Here is an 18,796-nt window from a genome sequence, read left to right as displayed (position 1 = left end):
ATTGTGAGTTTTACATTTAAGGCTTAAACGTTTCAGTTAATCATGTGAATTGCTGACATGCTACATTAATATTTACATCCACTCAAAATTATATAAAATACAAGCATTTTATTATTTTTGAGTTCAACAGTATTGCTTAGAATTACAAAATACAGCAATGTCTGAAATACTGAAGGTTTCATAAAAGCAGCAATTTTTCTCCCAGTCTTAACTGTCCAGAAAATTACTAAAATAAAAATATTTACCATGTTAGATAAGCCACAGATCTAGGAACATGACCATCGGGTCTTAAACCACGTAACAAACATAAATGCAAGTGGCAACTGGCAGATGAGCATGACATTGCTAGGGGTACGGTAATAAGTCTCGGTGCTCTATGTATCACAGTCTTTTTTTTTCTTTTTCCCCCAGTCAAAAAAATAACGGCGTGTTTAGACAGAAACCTAGAAGGCAGACTGGCTTTGTGATGAACACATCAGTGCTGCTGCCATTAACAGTGCAGAACCACTTTGGTGACTGCTGATGAACACATTTATACGCATATGGCAAAACAAACCTGTGACAACATGGTGCAATTCTTTCACTGTGATGGATCTATGAAGAAATATCACCATTTTCCATACGTGTGCTTAAATACACAAGTTCTAAAAGCTACAGGCGAAATTTCAACCTCTGAAATGTACACTCAGTTTATTTTGTCACAGTAGGAACTGTGTGTACTTACTCAGGTTGAGTTTTGCTGTAATTCAACTATTTTAACTATTTTTGGTCCCCACGTGCAAAAAACCTATTTGGAGCATTTTTTCCCCTTCTCCCTTTCACTTGTTTGTCAAGGACAGATTGATTTTTTTTAATTTTTTTTTTTTAGTGCATGACTTTTCAAGTAACTAGCCTATGGAAAAAAAAAAAATCTATAAACCACTTAAAATATCAGGAAGAAATTCCAAGGAAAAGCATTTTCACAATCAAAGACAACATTCTGCACTTCATTTTTTAAAGACCATATAAAAAGAAATTGATAGAGTATAGGTTCTCACATCTGTATTAAACAAAAAGAATTCCTGTTGTATTCAAAAGTAGTTTCTCAGCATATGCAAACTGTGTATCTTCCCTTATTCAGAATACATTAATTTGGCCTATAAAAATACAATATGGACAAGTTCTTCTCATTCCCTGACATAAGAATTCACAATTTTGACACAAAAATTGTAAACTTTTATTACATTCAGAATACATTTCTTCAGTCTTTAGAATTTAAGTTCTGAGGTGTCAGCAATCAGAGCTCTTGGTATACAACAGAAGTACGTTATTGCAGAGCCTTTACACAGAAGTAGCTTTCTAAAGTTAAGAGAAACTTACTCTTCCCACATATTTTTGTTGCTACCAGGAGGAGAAGAAAGGCTTCCTGCTATGAAAGGTCTGTGTGAACACATTACTCAGCTGAACAATCCGGCCCTGACTTCCAGTGCTACTTCGCTCCACAATCACACGTGGCATCTGAACAAGCTGAATGGGACTTTTTTCATCCTTTAATGCCTGAATAAGGTTTAGTATCTAAAAGAGTAAAAGCAGGTAAGGTGAGGGTGCACAAATAAAACTGGCTAGTAGGCTTATAAATTCAGATGCCACCTTAAATCAATTCTATAGAGGACTGTGCTGTCAAATAAATTATTTTTAAAAGACACTCTATTGCAAGTAGAACTATTTTATTTATTTGGTAACATTATGACATCCTGCTGCTACCTGACTACGCTTCTATTCTTTTCTTGAATATTTCGTGCAATCCTCTCTGAATTTTTGGAAAATGTTAGAGACAAAAAATCTAAGAGCATTTTAAATTTAGCACATCTTTTAAGAGCATTGCACCTTTAATAAAAAAAACCTACAAAAAAAGCAATCAACATGTATTTAACACGGGACCTACCAAGAGTTTAGCTACAAATTATTTTTGTATCATAAGATATGAAGCCATATTATTAACCCACACCAAACCCAGTGCTAAGATCCGAATTCAGCCCTCAGCTCCCAGGAGTGTTATCTTCCTTGCAAAACTTCAGTGCTCACGAACTGCCCTGATAATTTACTCCACGTTCAATGCTATCCTGCTGAAAACCGAGGCAAATATTCAATTTAGTTTTGGTGACACGCTTGCATTATCCTTAATATCAAGCCTTTTTTTTCCCTCTGCACAACGCCCCTTTCTTCCTTGTGCGACTTACTGATCCCCTGCTCATTCTGCACTTTCAAGGCTGAAGAACCCTGACAGATAGAGTCCTTTGCATGGTTTACTGCAATTTGGCTCCTCCAGAAGCTCCACCTGACATTTACGTTTTCTAAGGCAATCCTTTGTAGATCTGTGTTACCTGGCTGCTTAGTCTCTATATTCTTGAGAGAACTGTTTGTCTTGGGTTTGAAACCCTTCCCAATATTCCCCCCCCCTTCACAAAAATATGCTGCTAACTACTTTTGGTACCTTAGATTTAAAGATCTCGCCCCTTACATGCAAGATATATTTCTCTTCAGCCTCCTTATCTTTATCAACTAGATTTTTCATTTTCTAATTCTTAAAATTTTCATTTTTAAGGATGTATTTACAGATGTTTTGGCTATCCTGCAAATTCGTCTTAATGAATCCATTATACGTGATCTAGATATCCAACTCTTCTATAATGCCCTTGTAACATAATTTGGTTTTACACCAAAAGCAACTCTAAAATCAGTGCTAAAAGGCATCATTTGCTGATGTATTTCTAATCACATCCAAGAATAACTCATTATCTGCATTTCTTCTCTAAATCCATGCCTGAAAACCTGGCATCGCCCACAGTGAAACACATTCTTGTACAGCTGGAGAAAGATTTAAAAAAAAAGTTAAAATCTCTGCTGAAATCCACCTCAGGGAAAGGGTGCGAAGAAAGAGTGCAGATGCAGCCTTTAGAGTGGGAAATTAATTTAGACAACCTTAGCTAGATATCTCTCAGTTATATAGATCAGGGTTTTCCTTAAGCTTTTTGTTAAATAACAGATTCCCTGTAGCCAATTGTCTCATCACAAAAAAGCTACTTAACACAGTTTAAGATGGATGAATACTTCAGAAGTGACCTTCCAGTGACTGCACAAACTTCTCAGAAAAGTTATTTCAGAAATAACTCCTATAATTCAATTTAATAAGTAAGGCTTGCTAGCTTTTAGCCACCACACATAACTAATGTTAACTGGGATTATGTTTGACTAAGCAGAGCTGCAGTCTTGTGCAAGGTACTTCTTGATATAGGAAACTCTACAGAGAAAAGGTCGGATTAACCCGCTCTAGGAATTGTGAATGGCTGGCTTTAAACTATCCATGTTGAATTTATGAACACAGAGAAGTCAGTTTCAATAAATTCAGGGCAAATGGGACTACTAATTTATCTAGTCCAATTCCCTTACATTTTCACAAATCACATGCCTACAATGAACTAAATTTGTTCTGAGCTAAAGCTTGTTTTCCAGTATATCACACCAGTCTTAAGTTTTAAAACAGCAAGAAGACAGAAAAGCCCTTCTCCTCTCTTGTTTAAGTGTTAAAAAACCCCCAAAACTTAATTATCATCAAATTTCTAATCTGAAAACAGCTGGACTGGTTCCAAGTATGGTTTTGACATTTGCTAGGATGAAGAAATTAGTACCTAATATTGCCTTCTTGTGAAAGGTATTTCAATAATCAAGTTAACCCTCCAAAGTAAAGTCACATTTATTTTAATAACATAACAAAATTTCCCACCAAATTTTCCATCCAAGTTTATGACTCTCCAGTGTATCATTTTTAAAATACCTTCTAAGAATATATAGGTATTAAGTCCACCCCTAACCCCCACAAGAACAATAAAACCCAATTACGTTATTTAAGAAAATCATCTTCTATAAAAATAAAAACAAAATCAGTATACACTTTCTGCTGTCTCATGTATATGCAAATAAGAACAAACTCTAGAAAGAAATTCAGTCTTCTCAGACGAAAATACCTTCAGTGTCTTTCAATTTAATAGGAGTCAGTTTTTGTAGCTCTAAAAACAGCTGAGAAGTGATGACAAATTAAATACATAAAGAAAAACATTAAAAAAGCAGTCTTACCTGCCCCCTCATAACAGACATTTGGTTTTCAAAAGTAGCCTTGTCAAATCCTTTATCAGTCTTTATTAAAGAAAACAAAGAGTTATTATAAGAAATGACCCATTTATTTTTAGCTATATATTTAGCACGCAAATCCGTCAATTTCATAACACAGTCATATTACCAACATCATAATAATTTTTGGAAGCTTCAAATAGTCATGGTATGACCAACAAAAAGGTCTATTTATTGCAGCAAGTATAAATATGTGAAAATGAAGGATGTTCCACATCACAAAAGTAAAATACATCAGTGGATACTACTTCAGGGCATTGGTAGGTAGGCTTAATACCATCACATAATGTTACACCACTCTGTCTCTCACCTTTACTCTGGCAAAAGAATACTTCCTCCTTCAGATTTATTAAATATTTCTACTTCCACTGGGTTTAACAGACAACCCAGAGTCACTTTGAATACAACTGAGTCAAAGACGCAAATATTGCAAATGTGTTTCAGGATCTAGTTTTGATGCTACAGCTGCATTTTCATTAAAAGTTTAAAATTTCCATTTCTTTCCATCCTGATCATTTGGATTATTTCACTTGAACATCTGACACAATTGTTTGTGGAATGTTTCAGAGAAGGACACTTTACCTGTCAATATTGTAGCACAGTTTCAGTATCTCTAAGTAAGTTTCACTTACTTTAAACATGGTCAAGATTTCAGCATCAACTTCACACACAATATATATGTAAAATTAAGTATATGAAAGGTATGCAGGTACTTTAAGTTACATTAAATACACGATCTCCTTAGGTTGCTACAGTTTATCTTGTGTATACACACCACACAGGTACGTTAAATGGAGTTTTTCTTCAGTATCTCTAAGTAAGTTTCACTTACTTTAAACATGGTCAAGATTTCAGCATCAACTTCACACACAATATATATGTAAAATTAAGTATATGAAAGGTATGCAGGTACTTTAAGTTACATTAAATACACGATCTCCTTAGGTTGCTACAGTTTATCTTGTGTATACACACCACACAGGTACGTTAAATGGAGTTTTTCCATATATATATAAAAATTAACTAGCTTTAACTGATTATGTAAAACTTGGATATATAAAAGGTAATTATGTTTTCAGATGAGCTGATTACTATCAATTAGCCACATTAGTGACACAGTTTCCTCTTAATTATATAAACCCTTCCTACCATGCCAATGTTAAAGCTAAAATAGCACAGTATCACAACATACAGAAGTTAGGTGGTTTTTCTTTTTATGAATTTAACTGTTCCATTACAGGTATTAGCTATTTCAGTAATGCTTAATTCAAAGAAGCACTCGATTCACCTTAAATAGTTCATAAAGATCTTCACAAAGATCTTGTACGAAGTTCATATCAGAAATGCGAGGAAGAACTAAGTCTCTGGTCTCCTGAGAGAAAGGAACTTTTGCTTGAGAAAGCCAAGCCCAGTGGAAGGGATCTAATGCAGAAGAACAGCACGCTTAATGATTAACAACAGGCAAAAATGGAATTCTCAAGTGCTTACCACTGATACAGTACTCTGCTGCCTACTGGAAGTTCTCAGTAACATACTATTTTTCACAACATTGTTACCCCATATACCTCTCTTGCCTACAGTTACAAAAGCAGCTTTACAGCTACTTAACCTTTTTTCCAAAGAGTGAAAATATATTTTAAGTAATAAATATTTAGCTGAAGCAATAAGTAAAAAAGGTATATAAATTAAATACTCTAAGCAACAGTAGAGGCCTTCTCCTAGTTTAGTAATGCAGTTTCCTTTGGAGTAAAATAATGGCTGCAATCAAATAGAAATCTTTCAGATGTTTGACTCGTACTGAAGAATTAACAAAAAAGTAGCTACTATTTTTAATAAAATTTTTTGTTTATTAAAATGCCTTCTTCTAAGCATGCTTAGAAAAACATTAACTTTTCACATAATTGCTATTAAACAGCTGTTTCAAGAGATATTGTAAGAGTAATTAATAGTACCAGATGTTAAACGACACCAAACAGTCTTGGTTGCAGGAACTGAGGAACATCACTAGTAGCAGGCCACCCATTGAACTTCCTGACACTGCTCACAGCCCTTTGAGTCTGACAGTCCAGCCAGTTTTCCACCCACCTCACAGCCCGTTTGTCCAGTTCGTATCTCACATTTGACTACAAGAATACTATGAGAGACCATGCAGACGGCCTCGCAAAAGTCAAGGAAAATCAGCTGCCCTCCCCTCAATCCACCTAACCAGTCATCTTATCACTAAAAGCTGTCTAGTCAGTTAAGCATAGTTTGCCCTTGGTAAATCCATGCTGGCTTCCCCATCACCTTCTTGTTCTTCATGTGCTTGAACATGGCTTCCAGGAGGATTCATTCCACAATCTTCACGGGGACTGAGGTTAGGCTACCCCATCATTCCTTGCACCCTGCATCTTGCCCTTCTTGAAGATGGATGTGATACCTTTTTCTAGTCATCAGCAACCTCCCACATTACTACAGTCTTTCAAGAGCGATGAGAAAACAGCCTCACAATGACATCAGCCAGCTCCCATCATGTTTCCAATGCATCTCATCTACTCCTATGAACCATGGTCCAAGTGCTCCCTTTCTTCTGCTTTGGGTAATGATTCATTCCCAGAGGCTCTGCTTATGAGCTCTGAGACCTAAAAGCCTGAAAGCAAGTCTTACAAGTGAAAACTCAGGCAAAGTCAGCATTGAATAACTTGTTCTTTCTTATGCCTTTTGCCTTTAGGTCCTTGCTGCACTTCTCTTTAGTCCCACTCTCACTTCTGATTTACTTAACCCTTTCTTGTTGCCCTTTATATCCTCTGCTAGCTTTACTCCAGCTGAGCTTTGACTTTCCAGACTCCATTCTTGCACTTTTGGACAAAGTGGAGTCTCCACATCCTTTTTTTTTTTTTAAATGTATTTAATTTTTGTGTCCCAGTTCAGTCAGGAGTTCCCTGTTCATCCATGCTGGACCAACTTCCTGCCTTTTGGCTAGGCTGTTCTCTGGCTTTGAGGAGGTTATCCTTGACGATCAACCATCTCTAGTTATTAAGACAACATGCTCTACCCCTCAAGAGCCTGTGATTTTAAACAACATTATGCTACAAGTTTACCGTTACAGAATTGTCACACACTTGTCCAACTGCAAAAGAATTCTAAAGGATCATCCAAGTTTATTACTTTGGGTATTGAAGTAAAAGATGGTCTAAAATAAGCAATAATTGCCATGTCTCTAGAACAGCTGCAGAAGTGACTGCTGCCAAGAGATACGTAGGATAGTAACTACTGAGTATCAAGATGTCTGGGACTATACAGAGCTCTGGGTGGGGTAATTAACTAGCCTTTTCACAGCAAAACTAGCCCACACTAACTGTCATAACTACCTAATTGGCTAATAGTCCACAGATATAATTGTAAACCCTGTTGGGCACTTCCCTCTAAACTATAAGTAGTCAGAGATGTGGTCAGAAGCAATCTAGCTTTAACAGTAATATCAATTTTCAGTCTGCTCGAAAATACTAACTAAAGATTAACTTCTACAAAGTAAGCTAAAGCTGAGAACAAGTAAAAATAACATGTAACTTGTCTACCTGTTCACCTACAACAGTACCCTTTGTTTTGAAATAGAAATTTGGCCATTAGAGGACAACTTGCATATCCTTGCACTCAAGTAACTTTCCACCATGGTTTTCAAGAAAACACACATGAGAATTGTGTTGCTAAATTTTTCCAATTCCACCATCAGTCACTTTACATACAGTAGTATGTTTATGAATATCCATGTACTAATATTGTTTAAAGGTATAAGGGTAAAAAATACGAACAAGGACTAAATCACATATGCCATTGCAAAAATGGCACTTTTCTTCAGAAAGTTAGCAAAAATATGTCATTTAAAAATTCGATATATAACTACAGTGATGATTTCTTGATTTCTTACTACAACAACCCAAACAAAAAATACTTATTTAGAAGCTACTCTCCCGAAAGGAAGATGAATGAAGAATGCAATACTTACATGCCCTCCACTCATCAGGATGCTTAAAAGGAAATGCTAAACCATTGTCAATTGCAGCAATTTTAATAGTAGATTCTTTAGTTATAGTCCATTGGCTATCCTACAGGAGGAATATTTCAAAAATAAGTGATACCTACGTGCTTACAAAAACAGTGAAATACATTAAAAATACTAAATAATATACTTTTTAGCTTCACTGCTTAAAGTCAACTTAAAAAATATAAAGGAGCATCCAAATAAACTCCAGCACATATACTCCTTACTCTACCACCATTAAAAAGGAGCCCTTCCCCCAAATACAAGATAAGCAGAGCACATAAATAGCTGAAGAAATGTGCCTGAGCAACAGTGGGCAGTTTTATTATTATTATAGCCCAAGAAAAAAATACAGAATATTAAAAGTAACTTCTAGCACTGTTCTATCCAGACTAGTCTAACCCAAACAGCTTTTCCATTTATTTCACCTAAAATAATTTGCAGTTATCATATTTCTCGAGACCATGCACCAGGATTAAGGCCATGCACTTAATCCCCTGCAAGACCAAGTTATAAAACTAAACAATTTAAAGAATGTAAGTTTCAGAGTACAATTTTCTTACCTTATCTGACAGATCAAGTCCATCATCTTGTTTTTCATACCTGACTAACCAGTTATCATTACCTCTGTCTTTAAATAGGAAAATGCATGTTACAACACGTCATTTATAAAGAAATCATTATCTAAAGTGATATACAACAACTAATATTGTAAATTGAGAATTTAGCAAAGGAGTCAGGCAAAACTGTTCAAAAAGTTTTTTCTAATCTCAATACATGTGTTTTAGCTTTACTGAAATGTTTGAGGCAACTGATTTACTGGAAAGACCAAAAATTTACCAAATGTCTTTAGGTATGTACTACTGCCTTAGTTTCCCCAACTGGCTGAGTATACAGCAAAATATCAAGAAAGCTAAGAGAAACTATTTTCATCAATTTTATGCAGAAAGATCGGCTGTAGCGTGCACTTTTCCTTGAGAAAAGACTGTCAGCAGCAGCAACCACAATGACTTAATTTTTAAGCTTGTTTTAATGCTGATGGGTAAAGGGAGAGGCTCTCCAAAATTACAGATAGTGTGATGTCTGACTACATGAAGAAAACAGACTCTTCAAAGATGGAGGGAGGAAAAAACTGAAGAGCCTTTCAGAAGCTGAAAAGGTCTGCACTGTTCAGACAAAATTGAGACATTGAAGACTTTTTGACAAGGTCTTTCAGATAGAGGATGATTGCATGGATTTGTAGGTCCTTCTGTCATCTTAAGGTGCTCCCTTAAGTTTAGTTAAACATCCATCAGAAGATTTTCATGTTCCATCATGATGAGATATATTAGATGAAGGTAAAATCACCCACGTAATGAGGTTTTGCATTTTGAGTATTTTCCTTACAATTTTAAGAACATCACAGGACACAGTCATTGTTTGGAAACACTGGGATCTATTTGATAAAGCTGACAGACCATAGCAGCAGCTAGAAAGTATTACGTTCTTATGAAACTTTCTTCTTTTAGTTTGCTTCTAAAAAGCCACAGGTTAGAGTGACTTATTTTCAGCTGGATTCCTTTCTACTAAGTGAATTTAAGAAAAGGAAAATGAACTACAGCTGGTATGTCTGAAGAAGGGTAAAGATGCCCACCTCTGACAAAGCAGCAGAGGAAGTATTTTAAATATAAAACTGCCTTTGGACTCTTGACTCTTTGGACACCTACATAGTCAACAGAAGAATCCCAGCTTCTGAGTGAAAGAAACAAAAATGCAGGAGAACTGAGAGATGTACATCACAGTTGTACTTCAGTGCCTAGTCACAATGAATATGAACTATTTTGCACTGATGCAAAACTGTGCTGTTATTGGCTCCAGCTTAGCATAAAAGTAATGTAGTCATGGCTTTTCTTACAGTTCCTGAAACCCCGCCGTCCCTTATCCTAATCTGGAGAAACAGACAGTTAAAAGCCTACTGACAGAATTAAAGCATAATGAAAGTATTTGTTCTTGAATTCTTACATTGCTTAAAAATATCAAGTAACAGCCAAAAAGGGTTGTTTGGATTTTGTCAATTGCAATATTTAATGTTTGAATCCAGAGTAAATTTTTTAAAGTTTAAAACGCAACATTCTGGCCTTCAATTGTGAGAAAAGCATCTGAAATGCATTAAAAGTCTTCAGCAGCAGCTTTCAGCCAGCATTGCTTACCATTTCTGCCTCACAAAAGTAGATAGATACTGAGAGACACTAACAAATACCTGTATTTCTGATGACATAATCCAAGATAACCAATCTTTCAAACTGTGACTGAAATTCTTTCCTTGTGTTCTCAGGTAAAGGATCAGTTTCAAACTTCCTGAGCCAGTAGTCAGCTTCCTTATATCCTTCGACAAACAGCTGGAAGGAGCCAACCTGAAACATTAAGAAACTGCATTTGGAAAATGCACTTGGGTAGGTCACATAACTCATCTTAACATTAACAGAAAAACTGATTACGTATTTTCAAAGTTCAGAACACAGGAAGTATGACATAAAAAAAAAGATTACTAAGTGGTTTCTCTTTCATTTCTAAATTCTAAAAAAGTAAGACTCAAATCATGAGGGGGTTTTGGTGGGGTTTTGTTTGTTTTTTTTAAATATTTGTTTAAGCACTCACTGAGTTTACCAGGAATAAAATGTAGCCAGACAGCTCAACATAAATGAACACGCAGTATTACGAGCAACGTTTGAAACAAAGAGAAAGAAATAACATCTATTCTCTTTTTCATTGGAAACACTTGGTTCAATAGTTCATAGGAAACTCACCAAAAATTACAGGAGAAAAATCTTCCTCCCTGAAAAGCTTGTATGTTTCATTGATGAGAACAGCAGCATTAACTATTTTTTCAAGACAGACACTTTTTCCATGAAAATGGCTGAAATACATTTCCCAAAAGAGTCCAAGGAAGAAAATTACAGATGGCATAGGCTCCATATGTGTGGGCAACAGGAAAGGTGCCCAAGATTAAAATTCAAAAGAGGACTTCTATTCAAGAAGTAAAATGCAGATAGATGCACACGTGCAGAGACATGGATAAACACACAGCATGTGGAATAAACATACTGATACAAGCTTGCATAACGTATGTCACATGGATCAAAATTGCTGGGAACTGACACAAGTGGATTACCCAAGGTGTACATAACCTGTGTTTTAAAAGTTTAGGAGTAGAACACCGTGATGATATTTTGGAGATACAATAAGGGTCATTAGGCAAGAAAGATGAGGTTTTAGTCAGTGGAGTACTGCACACAAGATGAAAGGAAGGTAGGATGAATATAACAATAGAATGCCTAAAAGAATAAAACAAACAATAGAAGGGGGGGAAAAAATATTTAGGAAAAATGAAAGAACTAGATAAATTGCAAGGGAGAAACAATTAGGCAATATAAAAACTTGACACTGAGGGGAAATGTACTAAACAGTCAAGAAAAATAAAACAAACAGACGTACAGTGTTTTAACATATTACTCCTCCAGCAGAAAGCTAGACTGCAGACTGACACAAAAAGTGGCAAGATTAACAGCGTAGTTCAAATGAACGAATGATGCAACAGAGCGGATAGATTTTGCGTAGAAACAGTCATTTATCAAACTTCAGTCATTCAGAGATAGTTTGCAACAAGGTTTTTCTTCTACTGCTGAAGTTACCTATAAATATTCTCTTTTTTTTTTTAATTCCAAGTTTTGTATAAGAATCAGGAAATGCACAAATCACTTATTTTTCATCTTACCTTAGGAGGTAGTCCAATTCGATTAAATTTTTTAGCAACTTTTGGCACTTTCTCTAAAGCGTATTTCTTTCCTCTTGACTTTGCACGATCTATTGCACTGTAATTAAAGGTCTCACTGACAAGCCAGACAACCTTAAAATATGGAAGTTAAAAACACAGCTCAGAATTCCTTATTATTTCAATTATAAATTTACAGTAATTTTATGCTTAGTTGTCAAAAAAGCAAAAAGTAAGCATCGGGCATTTCCAACAGACAAATTTTATATGAAAAGGTGAATATTTGCTACTTCACATATCTCAAATAAAAATGTGGTAAAAGACTTATAAGTGGAAATCTTTATATGCTGCTTTTTTGCAATTCTGATGTGTCTCACCAAAACATGAGGCACAGAAGTGTCAGAAAATGCTAGAAACTGAAGTGGTTCCAAAGAAGAGATTCAATTCAGATTGCAAACTTAGCCTTTCTACATCAAACCACTTGCCTTTGGACTCTCAATAGTTTATAAATGACTTAGGGATAATGCACGATATACAAGCATGTCTCCACAACTACAGTCCAGAGACTGACAAGTCTGTCACTATATATTTTTTGCATTCAATAATTTATGTATTTTAACTTTTACCTTAGTTTTAGGAACAACTCCTAGCCCCAGCTTGTCATCCACAAGATAGGCACCAGCTTCAGAGAGGTATCCCTGATTTGGAACGAGGCAGCCTCTGCCAAAGCAGCAAGGACAGCAAACTTTGTGAAAATATTTGGTCCATTTCGGATTTAGGTGTCCATAAGGCTCTTCAGATTTTGGTTTGAACACTCCAATAATTTTCTAGGATAAATAATATAAAATTAAAGTATGAATGTTTTGAGTTGCAAAAGATTACCAATACTTTCAAATAACCAATTTTCAAAATCATTTTAGATACTATACGTTGCATTTTACAGTTGCTCTTTTTAGCAGATACTCTTTTTAGATGATGAAATAATAAAACAAAACAGTATTCCAAATAAATTTATCATCAAATGCTTGTCTAGAAGTAGCACAAATTCAAAATAAGCTCTTCATAAGAGAAAATCAAATCCAGCTATCATTTACTAGTTTTTCAAAATTAAAGCGGACTGCATTTTAGAATATACTTTTTTTTATATTCTAAGTTTTTAAAAATTGAGGTTTTAATAGTAGTTTTAAAAATCATTTTCAGCCCACCAATTAACTCATTGACAAGATATTTCAGGCAGAGACATAATGGTTCCAGGAAACTGACAAACATACAGAATGCTAATAATCAAATGTTACCTTTTCTCTGTTTTATTTATTGCTTTAAGTTAGAATGGATCAAAATGTTCTGCACTTTGCAATTCCCAAGAGTGGTGTCATTTACCACTGCTGTAGATTCCTCAACTCAAAGCCAACAATGGTTCACACTATCAGCCACCATTTACATTGGAGACATGTAGTAAAGCTTAAAATTACTCTGAGTACTATGTCCAATTTGGACACTATGCTTCAAGAAATCTGTTAACAAACTGGAGGAAGTTGAAAAAACAATGAGAATAAGCACAAAAAATGTGAATAATTAAAGACTGTATGAACAGGGATTGTTTAGTCTAAGAGAAAATGGGGCACAATGAACTATGTAATAGGTTGCTATAGAGAAAAAAGGAACAACACATTTACTGTTAAGGAGCCAAGAAATTATAGGCTTAAATCCCAACAGGTAAATTGCAAGGAAAAAAACCTTTTGAACCTTAAGAGTGGCTCAAGACCGGAACCAACTGCCAGGTTGCGGAGTCTCCAAAACAGGACACCACTAACAACAGGTTAGTTAAACATTCATCAGGAATCATGTTAAGACGATCCTGCTCCACAACACAGGCATTAAATAGATGATTTCTCAAGGTGCCTCCTACTCATGATTCTATATTTGTTAACCACAAACCACAAGATTATTACCACACTAAAATATATAACCTTCCAATCGCCTGTGATAAACTTCAGCCTAGCGCATAAAGTCCATGTAATGACACTTCCATAGCTCAAGTGAAATGCTGTATCTTCACTCCTTCTCACAGGACCAAGGTAAGTAAATCAAATTCTTATCTAACAAATGCTTAAGAACAACTGTTTAAGAAGCATTTTCACATATTAGTATTTTCCTGAATCCTTTCCTGAATCCTTATCAAAAAAAGTGAATATCTCAATAAGCTAGACATTGCCTGTTGTTGCACCAGCACTCATAGCTGATTTACACTCTTAAGTCATGAACAAGTTTGCTGGCAGTCAGAAACTAGCATTCTGCTTCAGAAACTGCTGATTCAACTAGATTAGGGAAAGGACCTGACTAGTTGTTCTAGCTTCTAGAGAACTTTCACCCACTTTGTCCAAGACAATCTAATTTAGTCCAAGATTGTCCAAGACAATCGTGCTTTGTCCAAGACAAACTAACTACAGAGAACGTATTTCATTCAGTTTGTAAACAGAGTACACAAGACACCAGGCACTAGTAGAATCACCTGTCTCGTCCATCTATTTTGTTTCATTCCCATCAACTACCAGGAGAAATAAGTTACGAAATATCACTATTTGCATTCAACCTATAAAATAAGTTTCCTATCAACAGGGGCAGGAAACAAATTGACAAAAATTCTCTTGTTTTCGGCACGCTGTTATCTGTGATTCTAAAGTTACATTCAAAATCATGAGCAAGTTCTATGCAACTGCACAGACAATTCAATTTAGACCTACAGAAAAGGTTATGCTTACAATAAATATTCTATGCAACTTTTTTTTTTAAATCACAACATTTTGGAAACAATTTACTTGGTATACTAGTTTAGTCAAAATTCTAACGTTAAGTTTAGAATTGTTAAAAAGTTATTTATTTTTTTCCTATTGAATCACAGGTATCTACCTGCTCAAAACAAAGCTAGCAGCTTTTCATTTCGCAGAAATGTAGTGGTGTATTTGGTAGTATATGCCAAGCCATTAATTATCTCTTTTCTGACTCGTTCTTTCGATAATACCTCCTACAAACTGTCCATTTTAAAAAGGAGCTTAGCTCATTCCATTATGTGCCTGGACCATACCGTGCTATACTATCAAATCTAGATACGGTTTTCACGGTTTCACTGAAGTTAGAACCTTGCTAAATGTTGCAGAGCCATTTCTGTTGAGGACCAGAGTAGAACCAGAAAGCTCAATATGTAGACAACCTACCAAGGCCAATCTTAATGTTGCAAGTCAAAATTAATTTCTAGGCTGACTCCATTGGCATTACCAATTAGCCAATAGCTAAACTGCTGAAAACATGTTGCAAAACAGTTTGTAACAGACACAATGTCTTGTACTTTATTGGTTACACAACGAACAACAAACGCAGAAATATTCAACACTTCAACAATAGTGCTGCTTAAATACTGAACTGCTTCATATCAGCATACATCTACGACAATAAATGCAAAAAGTTAATCATTTTAATTAGGCAATTTTAGTTTTATCTTTCTGAGGTACCCAAATCAGCAAATAAGATGACCTAATGGAAACAGGTTATTTTACCTGTAACTTGGTATTAGTGTGGGAAACACTTCAGAAGCTGACCAGTAAGAAGGCTTAGCACATCTTTAATAAGCTCTTTCCCAGCATAAGGAAGAGGAGATTACTCAAGAAGAATAAGAGAAAGCAAGTCACAAAACTGGTCTGAAGTAGAATGATGCAATACTCTTGTCAAACAGGATGTGAAATCCATTCTACAAATGGGAGCTGCACTACTGACAAAATGAAGTTTTATCAGACCTTTAATGTGGATAACAAATTTAGATAAGCTCTAAATTTAGTGCAAAGAATAAAAGCAAAATTGAAAGTCAGCTAGGAGCTCAGTATCATTACTCTCACAGTTCCATGTTGGCAAATACTTTCATATTTTGCAATGAAATTTTTCTGGCCCACATGAAAAAAATTGGTGTTTTTTTAGTCTTCATTTCTCCTAAATACTTACATTCAAATCAATGACCTGCATGAAGGGGGAGGGCAAGTCACTACTAGGAACTTAACTAGGAACAAAAACAACACTTCACTGCAAAACAGAAGTAAAACCAACAAGAAAATCAGCACGTAAGAAACAAGGAAATAAGGTGCTCCATCCAAAATACTATGGTTACAAAAATGATGTGTAAGTACTCTCCCATTAGCCCCAGGGCACAGTGAGTCTCTCAGGCAATTGCTAGTCACCAAAAAACTGCAAGATCAGTCTGGAGAGGCTTCAGACAAACAGATGTGCACATACGGAAATCCAAAACAAGTATGATTTTTTTGAAGTAATTTCTCTACTAACTAACTTTCTAAAAATAAAAGATCTCGACTGCACAGCATTAAGGAAAACTCCAAAAAAACCCACTTAACCAGTTTTAAAGTATTTTTAGCATAACACTGTAGAATACTCTTTAGACACATCATGATTTAAACCAGTATTTGGTTACTTAGTCAGATTTTTTCCTATTGCATATTAAATAAGGTATAATCCTAATTTAAAATACCTCTTTAAAAACAGTATAAAGTTTGAATATGTATATATAAGCATACAGCCTGAAAGCCTACACAGAACTAAACTACTGAAGTAGGGAAATGACCTGAAGTTTAAAAAGTCTGCTGAAACTTTGAAGAGGTTTTCATATTAACAGCATTGTATGCGACAGCAAGAATCCCACAAAGTGATTAGAGAAAGAATTTTTTTTTTCCTTCCAGTTTCAAAATGAGAGAGACCCTCCTTCCCAACCTACTTTGGCCCTCCTCCACCAGAATGAAGGGGGTCGTTACTAACAAATGTTCCTGGAACGCAGGAGTATGAACTACTATACGCAGTTCTTCGAAGATTTTGAAGGGGTAGTTCTGCCACTTTCCATCTTAGAAATAAATTCATAAATTCATATATTTATTTGTATTAAGTCGGTAACTATTCTAAAAAATCACTCATTCAATAAAGTGTAAAAACTATCACCAGAAAAGTGGCATTAAATCAAACCAAACATCTATGAAAATTAAGTGGCAAAACAGAAATATATTCTGTAATGACCAATAATATGAATAAAAGCTAAACAACAAAAAAAACCACCCAACTTCCTAAGCGAATGGGAAATGACCATTTTGGGGATGCAGGGAAGAACAACAATCTTGAATATGTTCTGAAAACCAAAGCACTTAAAGTGTTACAGCTTCCATGTTCAACACGACTGGGATCTTTAGGATTAATGAACACCTACATCTACCTAAAACCAGAAGACTGCTGATCGAGCTTAAAATAAAATCAGATATAACAAATCAACAAAGGCGTGAGGGTTGAGAGTCCTCCTTTTTGGAACAGGTCGTTAAGCAGACGAAGTATTTCTGATTTAAAGAAAACAATGTGAAAGTATGTCTGAAACATCATTTTCTCTTACTAAATAATGCTAAACAAATGTTACTTTTCAAGCAAGATATTCAGGTAACTGTTACTTTTCTGTCTCAAAGTAACCTTAGGACACCTCTGATAATCACAATTCAAGGTACCATTGACCACTAATGGAGGGGAAACCAAATCTTCCAAGTTAAGATTCAGCAGACAAGTACAATTAGAAAGGTAGATTTGTTTATATCACTTCTTACCCATCTACCAATAGGAGGAAGGAGACATGACCTAAATAAAAGACTACCTAAAAAGAAAAGAGATAAAAACGTAGGAGGCTTGGCTAAAGAAACCTAAACAGTACCCAAATCAGAAGCTCAGTTTTGTTAAAAATCAATTAAAACATAAAAAGAACAAAATGTTAGATTCTGCACAAAGGAATCCTGGAATTGTTTCTTACCCATCTACCAATAGGAGGAAGGAGACATGACCTAAATAAAAGACTACCTAAAAAGAAAAGAGATAAAAACGTAGGAGGCTTGGCTAAAGAAACCTAAACAGTACCCAAATCAGAAGCTCAGTTTTGTTAAAAATCAATTAAAACATAAAAAGAACAAAATGTTAGATTCTGCACAAAGGAATCTTGGAATTGTTTTCAGATGTTAAAGAGGCCCTTTTATTTTCTCCTTATTTATTTGGTGCAGATCATTCAAAACATGGTAAAACTGCAACAGAGAAATAATAGTTATTTTGGCTTAGCTTATGCTGCAAGACATAATTAGAAATCTAAATATTACTTGCGTTGATTTTTCTAACATAGATTTTGGCATACCATAAATTATTAAACAACTTATTTAAATTAATTTCCATTTAAATAGAATTTTTAAATTTCCATTTGAAACTCTTTGCTGATATTGTCTCTCACTTTGCAGTAACACGCTCACCCCTTTTGGATCCTTGGCAAAGTAACTCCCACTGGATCCTTGAGAGATTCTTTCTGGAAAAACTCCACACTCTATAGCTTGTTCTGCTCTCAGAATAATTTCTGCAAATTCCGGATCATCTAAAAATATATTCATATCAGCAGTATGTCCTGTATGACCTGAAAAATAAGAAAACAAGCAATCTTAAGTGCAATTTGTACTACAAATTAACAACAACATAGGTAAACACACTGAAAAGCTAACAGCCTTCCCTGCTAATGCCCATTCAATAGCAGGCTGAAAAATCTGGTCCATTAAATCAGTGCAAGTTTTCCCACTGATTTACACACATCTAATCAACCTTTTGTTTAAATTAAATCAGCCGAATCTGCAACAACTAAATTGAGACTACCACTGCAAAGTGTTTATACTTTTCAAGGATTTTTTTTATTTTTGTTTATATAAGGAAGCCTGTAAGAAAAAAATCCCTTCAAAATCATATCTGTAAAAAAAAAAGCTAAAGATTTTACGTTCCATTTTTATTAAGACTTTTGTGTC

General features: G+C 35.1%; 2 protein-coding genes across 2 annotated transcripts in view; both read right to left on the bottom strand.

Moving 5' to 3' along the window:
- ZCCHC4 (zinc finger CCHC-type containing 4) overlaps positions 1–1,370 on the bottom strand; it is an 18,211-nt gene extending 16,841 nt beyond the window's left edge. Inside the window, exon 1 of the mRNA XM_009272307.1 lies at positions 1,360–1,370. Within this exon, the coding sequence (XP_009270582.1) occupies positions 1,360–1,370 (11 nt within the window). The remainder of the gene's footprint in view (positions 1–1,359) is intronic.
- PI4K2B (phosphatidylinositol 4-kinase type 2 beta) lies at positions 10–18,414 on the bottom strand. The gene is made up of 9 exons (XM_009272292.2): positions 18,260–18,414; positions 12,566–12,766; positions 11,943–12,074; positions 10,428–10,581; positions 8,752–8,819; positions 8,153–8,252; positions 5,456–5,589; positions 4,114–4,173; positions 10–1,554 (listed from the first exon to the last, which is right to left on the bottom strand). Exons 1-9 carry the CDS (start codon positions 18,392–18,394, stop codon positions 1,381–1,383), a joined length of 1,158 nt encoding a protein of 385 aa, XP_009270567.1. The 5' UTR covers positions 18,395–18,414; the 3' UTR covers positions 10–1,380.
- Between the last annotated feature and the right edge of the window lie 382 nt (positions 18,415–18,796).

The sequence above is a fragment of the Aptenodytes forsteri genome, unplaced genomic scaffold (assembly GCF_000699145.1).
Source record: "Aptenodytes forsteri isolate BGI_AS27 unplaced genomic scaffold, ASM69914v1 Scaffold333, whole genome shotgun sequence".
NCBI lineage: Eukaryota > Metazoa > Chordata > Aves > Sphenisciformes > Spheniscidae > Aptenodytes > Aptenodytes forsteri.
Note: the sequence above shows the minus strand (reverse complement) of the source record. Positions and strands in the feature narration are given on the sequence as shown.